Consider the following 11557-nt stretch of genomic DNA (forward strand, 5'->3'; position numbering starts at 1 on the left):
TCTTTGTTTTTTTGTTTTGGGAACGTGAAGTGATCATGGTTTGCTTCTTTATGTGATTTGATATTTACTGTTGTCTCTGAGCTATTTATAAGTTATTGTATTTTTTTTATGTTTTCCTTACTGTCCTAGCTTCTTTCTTTGTTTTATTTTAATATGCCCAAATAGATTGCTTGAGTGAGCTAGCTTGATTATTTGCACCTTTGAAGCTCTAAAGTCCTTTCATCAGATGGCTACAGCTGTTACCAGGTATATGAGCCTAGGACTCCATTCACATTTCTTGTATGAATTCAGCTCAGGTGTCCAGGTAGTTGGTCACCAAGTGTGTGGTTCAGCCTCTGTCCTACAGTCTTAGAGGAGCAGGGTTTATTGGTGTAGGCACAGGTATATGGTAACTGCTGGGGGTCACGCTCTGGTCAAGGCAGGGGACTGGCAACCATCGCCCACATGTCTGTCAGGAAAGCATGTCCCTGTTCTCTAGAGCCCACAGGTGGGTAGTCTCTGCACCAGACCATAGGCACCCAATTCTTTTGGCTGTAAAGACTGGGAGGCACCACTTATTCTTGGACGCCTTTCATGAGTGGCTTGGTGGCATGGGTGGAGCCACCAATCCTCAGGCCCTTGATGTGGGTGGTAAGGACACTGCTTACTAGGTAGAGCAGTGTCAAATATCAAAAATCCACCTCTGCACCACACAGTTGAAACAGTTGAAGTCAGACCTCAGGCACATACACCATTATAAACTGAAAACAAGGGCCTATGCTCCTGAAATGGGTCCACCTAGGTCCATGCAAGGGTAAAAGGCATTCAAAGTCTGTGGACCATTTGTGCCTGGACAGGAGCTGCTTCTGCCCTGAGTTTGGAGCTTAGGGTAGCTGGCAGATTATTTTTTACCCATTTGTTAATATGCTCCTTCTCCAAGGCTGGGAGAATGGTTCAGGGTACGCAACAGGACCTATCTCAGGCCCAGGGAAATCAACAGCCACTGAAGCTGTCTTGGGAGCTAGGGCAGAGAGGAGGGATAAGATAAATTGGAGAGAGTTCTTTCCCAAAGAGTGCTGTTTGATCCACGTGGTGAATTAGACATAAGCACTTCTTTTTTGCTGAGAGTGCAGTTCTTCACTGATTCTGGAGGTATGAGTAGACTCTGTGGGGCTCACTCTCTCTTCCTGAGGTAACTGAATACCAAACACTAACACCAGCCCTGCTGTGGTTGTGCCAGGGGATTATGCTTGAGGGATGCTGGTTCTCACCAAGTCAGGTCCAGCAACTCCTCACTGCTTCTGAACTGCTTCTCCCTCCCCCTGCCATTTTGCCCAATTTCTTAAATTTGCCTGTGATATTCAGGGCTCCTAGCTTGTCATATATATAATCATTTCACTTGTGTTTTTGGGTCTTTGTTGTAAGAGGGATCACCAGAAGCATCTGACTGCTCTGCCATCTTGGCCCCACATTCCCAAATAAATTCTTATGTCCTCTTATTTTAAAGAATTAATTAGGAGCCCCAGAGACAAGGAAATAATCTTGGAAATTATACTTGTCATTAAGATTGTTGCCAATCTGTTTTATTTTTGCATCAAAAATATTTGCCTGAGAGGTAAAAATAAAAGTATACTTCCAGCTTTCAAAAATAGTCGCTGAGTGTATCACAATAAAATTTTCTCTTAACTTGTTTTTTCTACCAGTATACAATAAAATTGTCATGGAAAACAAGAAGGATCAGCTGATATAGTGGATTATGCAATGTTGAATGTGTTCCTCAACCTCCCTCAGAGGCCGCATGTGACTTCTTTCCTCACCAAAGTTTCTCTCATTTGTAAATTTCTTTCTCTCACAGAAAAGCAAACAAGTATTTCTAATGCTAAGAAAGCATGACTATAGGCAATGGATGGTAGTGGTACAGCATCAAAAATCAGAAATAAAGTACATTTCCTTTTTATTAGATGAAATAAATTTCTAAATATTCACCATAATTACTCATTTTTCTTTTAGTATTTGGAGACTATAAACACCACTAGTTGTGGCACCATGACCTGCCCAGAGACTAATAAATGATAAGTGATTGATAACCTAATTGTTGAACTAAATAATATGTATATAAAAAAAAAAATATGTATATGGGTGACTATATTTTCTCTGACTATATACTATGAAATGAATTCAGTAAAACCTGTTGCCATCAAGTCTATTACAACTTATTGCTACCCTATAGGACAGAGTAGAACTGTCCCATAGGGTATCCAAGTTGTACCTGGTGGATTTGAACTGCCAACCTTTTGGTTAGTAGCTGTAGCTCTTAACCACTATACCACCAGGGTTCCCAAAGTGAGATCAGGATCTAATGTTATATTAAAACCTGCTATTACATTCTGGAAATTATATTTTCAGGTCTGGAGTGGATCAGGAGAGAAATTACAAACAAGAAATTGAAATCTGGATTCATCAAGAGAGAAAATATATATGTACGTAGTCCAATCAAATCATTTGCAAGGGTAAATGAATTAACATTTTGTGATAAAAGCTATGATTGACAATAAATTTATTTTAAAAGAAATAGTAACAGCAAGATATGAAATTGCTTTAAAGTAAAATTTTTTAACTTTTTTTTAAAAAATCATAAACACTATGGTAATGGGGAAGTTATGGTATATGGAAATTTTTCAGAAGTAAAAATATAGCAAAGGTGTGATTATAACAATTTGAATCTATTAAAAGTAAAGTGTATGTTGTAAACTCTATACTCATTAAATACAAATCATACCTTTCCCTCAAAACTTTATTCCATACTAACAATACTATACATTGCAAATATCATGGTAGTAGGAATTTTTCTATTATTTTTCACAAAAGATTATAATGAAACAATAATTTTAAATTCCATTAAACAAACACACAAAGCTCATTTTAATAAATTTATGTATAAAACTTTTAACTTTATTGATATACTTTGAGTCAATAATTCCATGTCAGGATATTTGAGCCATGATTACCTTAGGAAATAATTTAAAATTAAAAAAAATTATACACTTCAAAATACTCATTATTATATAATTTATCATTCTATCTTTGGAAGAAATCTAAACTCCTAGTTGAGGAAATTATTTAAGAAAATCATGGTTCTCTATTTGAAGATCTATGTATTTTTAAACGTTTTATTATGATTTTTGCATAGAAATAAAACATGCATTTGCTATATTACATAATTAAGACTCATTTGTATATTTTATTACAAACATACAATGATTAAAGGGAAGAAAATGTATAATAGTCTTAGGTGCAGAATTATGTTTTCATCTGCCCTCTATTTCTCAAAAATATCTGGCTTCTGTCATTGAATGCATATGAAATGTATCTATACATCTAACTCTGTGTACCAATCTTTCTATCTATATATATTAAATCCCACTATTTAAATGTAAATGCTTTCATTAAAAAAAAATACTGGAAAGTAAAAATCTTCTTCTTATTCCCTATTTTTGAGAACTTTCCTAAGGGCCCTAGCGACGTCCTTGTTTCTCAGACTGTAAATAAGGGGGTTGAGCACAGGTGTAAGTATGGTGTAGAAGACAGAGACCAGCACATCTTGCTCAGGGGAGTGGTAGGACTTTGGCCGAAGGTACTTGATGATTGCAGTCCCGTAGAATACAGACACTACAGTCATGTGAGAAGAGCAAGTGGCCAAGGTTTTCCTGAGGTTCATGCTTGAGCCTGCTCTCAGTATGATGGACAGTATTTTTCCATAGGATGCCATGATGGCTGACATGGGAGGGAGGAGAAAAATAACACCACTGACAAAAAGACCCTTTTCATATTGGGAAGTGTCCACACAGACCAGTTTCAACAGGGCTGGGATATCACAAAAGAAATGATATATTTCCCTGGAGATGCAGTAAGGGAGAGTCAGTGTGTAGACTACATGAATCAAGGCATTTAGCAGTCCACGCAGCCAGGGCCCAACCACCATGAGCATGCAGATCAAGGGACGCATGAAGATGGGGTAGCCCAGTGGGTGGCAGATGGCCACGTAACAATCATAAGCCATGGCTGCCAGCAGAAGGCACTCTGCTCCCACCAGGGTCGTGAAGAGGAAGAGCTGAACACCACAGCCAATGAAGGAGATGTGGTTGTTCCCAGATAGAAAGGCGAGCGCCGTATAGGGGACAAATGTGGAGATACACAAGAAGTCTATAATGGATAGTTGGCTGAGCAGAAAGTACATGGGGCTTTGGAGACGAGAGTCAGCCCTAATAAGGATGATTATTGTGGTGTTACCAAACAAGGTCACAAGGAGAGCAAGCACAGTGAAAGTGAATGGGATCCAGGGAGCCTGAGTGCCAAGAAACAGGTCTAAGAGGATGAAATCACTCCTTGATGTCTGGTTGTTCTGGCATGACATTCTTGGTTGTTTCTAGTTGGCAACTTTGGAGAAATTTCCAAAAAACATTATGTTCACAATATTTTAAAACTTATGCCAAATAAAATCAGTCCTCATTTTCCAACATCTCACATCCATTTTCTTGTTTTTTTTAGCTATGAATATATTTGCCTCTCCCCTGACTTCCCTAAGGACTCCTAAGAGACCATTCCATGATATAAAATTCACCACACTGGGGGAGGAGGCATCATCACTGTTTATATTTAAAATATCATTTGAAAACATTTCCTATTACAGTTTTCTTGATACTGAAATTTCCATAAAACAAGTAATTATAGTAAACTTCCATAAAGCTAAGGCCTTTAAAGAAATGGCATTACTATCTGTACCAAAAAATTGTATAGCAAAAGCATGGAAAAGGTTGGAGAAAGTTTCAGTCAGATAAAGGCATAGTTGTCATTGGTTAAATCTCTTATCAACAATCCCATTACCTGCGGAATTCTGACATGTTGCAAAAAGGAAAAAAATAAAAATCTACTCTAAGAGAACATTTTTGAGGTCCCTGGGTGGTGCAAATGTTTTGCACTCATCTAGTAACCTTAAGGTTGGAGATTAAAACCCGCCTGGAGGCACCACTGAGGAAAGACCTGGGGACCTGCTTCCATTAAGATAACATCCAAAGAGCCCTTTGGAGCAGTTCTACTCTGTAACACATGGGTTTGCCATGAGTTTGAATCAACTCTATGGTTAAGGCTATGTATAAGAAGGTATTTTAGAAACATAAGAGAAATTAGGTAAGTAGTTGTTGTTAGGTGCCATCGAGTCGGTCCTGACTCATAGTGACCCTATGCACAACAGAACGAAACACTGCCTGGTCCTGAGCCGTCCTTATAATCATTGTTATGCTTGAGCTCATTGTTGCAGCCACTGTGTCAATCCACCTCGTTGAGCGTCTTCCTCTTTTCCACCGACCCTGTACTCTGCCAAGCATGATGACCTTCTCCTGGAGAAGGTAAGTAGTACTCTTTGAAATGTCTTAACGTATGCTGTAATTGACCCAAACAGATAAATAAACTCCCTAAAGGAAGGGGAATCTGGAAGGCTAGTTGCTTACATAAGCCTCTTTTTATATGGCTTCAAATTGAAAGAAGAGTGTTTTTGTCTGTGACTGTTGAGATGAATTGGCATGTCATACAATGAAAACTTATTTCTACTGCTGGTACAATAATTGAATCATTGCCCTTACTGATGATAGCTCAACAGCAATCTTTCTATGTCTTTGCTAGAAAACCACAAGGCTTTCTTTCCTGGCTTATATTCTAAAAATAACTTAAAGTAACTTTTGAAGTAATATACATTAGAAGAAAGCATACTTTCACTGTCTGCATCATAGCACTGTTTTGAGGAACAAATATGTAATGAACATAAAATGCTGGCATTTTTAGATAAACTTGCAAGCTAAGTTTTCTCTTGGATGTGATGTATAAAAAAGAAAAATCATAAAGTGTAAATATAAATAACTTGGTTTCCAAAAACTACCTCATTGACTATATTAAAATGGATGAAATGAATTTAATAAAGGGAAATAGGCAAAGTGGATATAATAGCTATTTGAATAGCCTTAGTAGCTTTCCAAACACTTTGTTATACATCATACTGAATACAATGCACTCTGAGTAACGGAGACAGGAAGAACATCTACGATACTCTTACCACCTAGTGCTTAGGAGAGACACTGGAAAAGAGCATTTTCTCAGTAAAATCATTTGTTGATTAATGGGTTACTGAATGCATAGACGGATGGATGAATGAATGCACAGAAGTCCCTGGGGTGAAGTGGCTATATCTTAATACTTAAAACATTGAGTCTTAGAAAGCTTAAATAACTTTTCTAAGATCAAATATTCCAAACTAAAGGTATCTTTTAGGCTCTTCCAATACTTTATTCTAACTCTCATTTAAAATTCACCTGGGCTTCTCAACCCATTAACTCTAACACAAAGGAAACAATATGTATTATGTATTAAAAATAGAATTGTAGAATCTACAGAATTAAAAAAAAAACTTCAAGATTCTTTTAAATCCGTTCTTTTCCTTTAATAGGATGTGGAGGGCACTTGTTCCTGAACCGATTTGACTGATTTATTAAAATACATCTTAATGGACAGTGTGATTTGCCATTTGTTCTAAAATACTTTTTGATAGTTTCAGATATTATGCACTGAAAGTTTTTCCAACTTATATATATAGTGAAAAGCAACTAAAAGGCTTTTGTCCCAAAACAGTCCAACCTAGGTTTGATAAAATATTGTTCTCATATTTGAAATATCAGTTTAATTCATGATTATAATAGATCAAAAAACCCAAGATAGTATAGAAAATATAAAAATTAAAAAATTAAGCAACTCACTAACAAGTTTAACAATCCGTAAAAAGATATTAATTTGGGGGGAAATTTCTTCTGTTAATACCTAGAGTCTACCAATATGACCTCTGTCCCACGAAGACAAAATGAAATCAAACACTCAATTTTCATTTGTTTATTTAGTGTTGTACTGCTAAAGTTAATACGTATATGTCCTAAAATAAAACAGTGTATAACTCTAGTTAAGTGACTATTTATGTATTATTAAGATGATTTTTTTTACAGATGTCTTGCAAACTTTATTCCATTCAGCTGTGAAAAAAGTCTGTCATGAAAGTCTCTCAACACTGGTGATGAAATTCTGGGATATCTATCTCAATACACATTATATTGTTTAATGCATGACTGAGTTGCTCCCTACTCTAGACTTGGAGCATTATGTATGTTTGAAAACAGAATAAAATTTATCAACTTATGTAAGAGAAACTGCCTTAGTATGTGTAAAATGAGTTAATTAGCCTCTGTCTCATCAGATGGTAAAATTAACTTTATATAGATAAAGTATATTCTAACTCAATAAGACACGTTCATTAAATGACTTTTTCTAATTTAATAATAGCTTGTTAGAGATTTTATTTACAAGGTGTATTACGCAGCTCAAGAAATCATAACACGTTTTCTTCCAAAAACATTCCTGAGAAAATTACCCTTACTTACTCATGTGAAGAAAACTGATTCTACATATGAAGTTTTGTAGATACCATTCACCATTCTTCTAATATCAGAAACACAGAATTCTCCTTAACAAAGAAGGTTAAATATCATGATGTTATTGTTTCAATAGCCAAAAGCCAATTTATTGTTCCACAGGAAGTCCTCAGAGAAAATACCCCTTGTTGGCAGCTCTGATCTCTTAGGTAAACTGTGCATCAATTACAATTCTGTCCTTCATGATTCAAAAAAATACTAAACAAAACAAAAAAAAGTTGCAGATATTTCAAGGTTATGTGCAGTATCTACCAGGGAATGTTATTTGTCAAATGATTGGTGAGGAAAGATTTAAGTGAATATAAAAACAAACAAACCAAAAAAACTACTAATAGCCAGTTGTTTTAAAAAATAAATAGGCTATTTGATATCATCATTAAAAAGGTAATGAGAACTTCTGGTTTCAGCTTTAACATATAAAGACATAGGAAATTGTTACTTCCATTCTCAAAACAGGAAAAAAATTTGAACAAACTGAAAATCATTGACTTTTTTTTATTGGACTCATCACACAACTAAGGTCTCATGACACACTACCACCCCTATATCTGCAGTCATAGACCAATCCAGAGAGCCACAGCCAAAATCTTACCTGAAGCAGAAAACACAGGGACCATAAATTGGGAGGAACATTTAAATGGTAAACGTGATGAATGACTTGAGGCTGTGTGCGCACTGGTGTAACAGTGATTAACCACTGGGACTACGGCATTTAAAATCTCCACACTCTTTTGTACTCTAAGGACGAGGATCCTTGCCAACTTCTCATAGCAAAGAGCCAAGAATGATCTTTTCCCAGCTCTGATAGGGAAGGGAAAAACTAACCATTTTGAAATGTTTCAAGAATTCTCCATTAAAAAGAGAACCTATTGTTAGGTGGAAGGACTTTACCAAAGCTTTATCCCACCTAAGGGAAGGAGGTATTTACTGAAATCTAGCCCCCTCTGGTCTTCCTGTTTCATCAAAGAGGGAGAAAGCTACGGAACACAAGCCCATGAAAAGACTAATATTTTAATCCTAGGGTTATAGAATATGTCTCTACTCACAGATCTTAACACCACATCAGTAGGTCTCCAGCATAATAACAGTAGATTACAGCTGAAAGAGCAGCAAGGCATAAACTCTATCTTAGGAAAATTTCTAAGAGAAGCACAAATACAAAAGGGAACACAAAAAAGAAAACTAGAGGAATTGGAAGCCCCAGGCCTACAGATTGGGAAAACATTAAACACAGTCCAAGTCCTAGCCAAAACACCATAAAACATAACACGAAAAGTTAGTTCCTATTATTGGAAACATCACATAGGTTTTCAACAATAAAAGTATATAAGTCATGCTAAAAGGCATGAAAAACAAAGATGAGAAAAAGCCAATGTCACAAAAAAAATTCAGATAAGACGTTGATTTCTGAATCATCAAGAGAGGGAATTTAAAATAACTGTGATTAATATACTAATGATTCTAATGGAAAAAGTACAGAAAATTCAATAAAAATTTGGTAACATAATCTGAGAGCAGGAAACTCTAAAAATCATGAAAACAAATGTTTGAAATTAAAAACTCTTTATAAGAAATAATGTCTTGGACAGAAACATCAGTAGATTTGCCATGGCTGAGGAAAGAATCAGTAAGACAGAATATAAGTCAATAGAAAACTACTAAATTGAAATACAAAAAGAAAAATCAATGGAAAAAGCAAAATAGAATATCCAAGAACTATAGGACAATTTCAGAAAATAAAAAATGCATAATCGGAATTCTGGAAGGCAAAATATATATATATTTATATACACAGCAGAACTAAAATTTGAAGTAATAATAGAATTTTTCAAATTATAAACAGATTTAGGAACTCCAGAAAAATAACAAACAAGATAAATAAAGAAAAAAATCAATCCCTAGGCGTATCATCTTCAAATTGCAGGGAAGCAAAGACAAAGAGAAAACCATGAAAGAAGTCCAATGAAAAAGAATACCTTACCTATAAAGAAACATGGATAAAAATTACAGCAGACTTCTTGTCATAAACCATGCAAACAAGAAGGGAATAGAGTGAAAGAGGAAAAAAAATCAACACACAATTGTGTACCCAATTAATTTCCCTCAAAATTAAAGGAGAAACAAAAAGTTTTTTTAGACAAACAAAATTTAAGGAGAGGCAGGGTCAAGATCGCAGGTTAATCAGACACTTCCAGTGATCCCTTACAACAAAGACCCAAAAAAACAAGTGAGTCGATTATGTATATGACAAGCTAGGAGCCCTGAACATCAACGGCAAAGTTAAGAAATCAAATTCAGTGACATGGTGAGGGAGAGATTGTTCAGAAGCAGCGAGGACTTGCCAGACCTGACTTGGCAGGAACTGGTGCCCACAGCCCCAATCCCCTGGTGTGACTGTGGTGGGGTTGGCAGTAGCACTTGCGACGTGGTTTCCTCAGAGAGAGAGAGACAGTGAGCCACACAGTCTACTCATCCCTCTGCAATCAGCAAAGAAAACTGCTCCTAGCAAAAGATAAGTGCTTACATCTAATTTACCATGCAGATCAAATAGCACCTCTTGCGAAAGAACTCTCTCCCATTTATTTGATCCCTCATCCCTCTGCATTAGGCCTCTAGCTGGCTTTAGTGACAGTTGATTTCCTTGGGCATAAGACAAGTTTTGCTGCGTGTTCTGAGCCATTCTCCCAGCCTTGGAAAGGGAACAAATTAACAAATGGGGAAAAAATAATCTGTAGGTTCCCTTAAGCTGGGAACTCTGGGCAAAATGGCTCCTGTCCAGGCACAAGCAGTCCATGGACTTTGAATGCTTTTCACCCCTACATGGACACATGTGGGCCCATTTCAGCAGCTAGGTGGTTGCTGTCATGGTGCAAGGGTATATATGGCTGAGGTCTGACTTTAACTGGTTCAGCTATACAGTGGGAAGGTAGGTTTTTGACTCTGCTGGTTAAAAAGTGTACTCATCTGCCGACATCAGGGGTCTGAGGACTGGTGGCTTCACCCATGCTATCTAGCCACCAGTGACAGGGGTCCAAGAAAAAGTGGAGCCTCCCAGCCCTTACACCTAAAAGCATTAGGTGCCGACAGTACAGCTGTAGAGCCCACCAACCTGTGGGCTCCAGAATACAGGGATGCACCTTCCTCACAGACACTCAAGGGATGGTTGTCAGCCCTCTGCCTTGCTCAGAGTGTGACCACCCACTTCAAACAGAAACTTGTATATATACCAATCACCACTGCTCCCTTAAGGATGTTGGTGAGAGCCTACACCACACACTTGGTGACCTACTACCTGGACACCAGAGCTGAATCTATACAAGAAAAGTGAATGGACTTCTAGGGGCATATATCTGGAAAAAGGTCTAGTCATCTTGTGAGAGGACATTAGAGCTTCAAAGGGTCCACAATCAAGATAGCTCACTAAAGCAGCCTATTTGGGCATATCAAAACAAAACAAAGCAAAAAGCTGGACACAGTAAGCAAACATAAAATAAATTAATACAATAACTTATAGATGGCTTGGAAACCCTGGTGGCATAGTGGTTAAGTGCTACGTCTGTTAACCAAAGGGTCGGCAGTTCGAATCCACCAGGCACTCCTTGGAAACTCTATGGGACAGTTCTATTCTGTCCTATAGGGTCGCTATGAGTCAGAATTGACTCAACGGCGCTGGGTTTTTTATAGATGGCTCAGACTACAGTCAATATCAAATCACATAAAGAAGCAGAACGTTATAGGTTCGACAAGCTGCCAAAACAAAGAATCAAGTAATCTGCAGTGAAGATATAGTCCTAGAATTGCCAGTAGTAAAATACAAAAGGTTAATATACAGAATACCTCAAGAGATCAGGAAGATCAGGCAAAATGTACAAAAAGCCAAGGAGCACACAGATAAAACAGTGGAGGAAATTAAGAAGGTTATTTAAGAGCATAATGAAAAATTTAATAGGCTGCAAGAATCCACAGAGACAGCAATCAGAAATTCAAAAGATTAACAATAAAATTTCAGAATTAGACAACACAATAGAAAGAGCAGAATTGAAGAAATGGAA

The 11557-nt window shown here is 37.0% G+C and overlaps 1 protein-coding gene across 1 annotated transcript; it reads right to left on the reverse strand.

Moving 5' to 3' along the window:
* Nucleotides 1-3460: 3460 nt before the first annotated feature.
* Nucleotides 3461-4393, reverse strand: LOC126068014 (olfactory receptor 2AJ1-like). The gene has a single exon (XM_049870342.1). It carries the CDS (start codon nucleotides 4391-4393, stop codon nucleotides 3461-3463), a length of 933 nt encoding a protein of 310 aa, XP_049726299.1.
* Nucleotides 4394-11557: the final 7164 nt, after the last annotated feature.

Source organism: Elephas maximus, chromosome 2, assembly GCF_024166365.1.
Source record: "Elephas maximus indicus isolate mEleMax1 chromosome 2, mEleMax1 primary haplotype, whole genome shotgun sequence".
NCBI classification, from domain to species: domain Eukaryota; kingdom Metazoa; phylum Chordata; class Mammalia; order Proboscidea; family Elephantidae; genus Elephas; species Elephas maximus.

What these genes read in the sequence shown, in the direction of transcription:
- LOC126068014 (XM_049870342.1), bottom strand. Translation starts at nt 4,393, where the DNA reads ATGTCATGCCAGAACAACCAGACATCAAGGAGTGATTTCATCCTCTTA.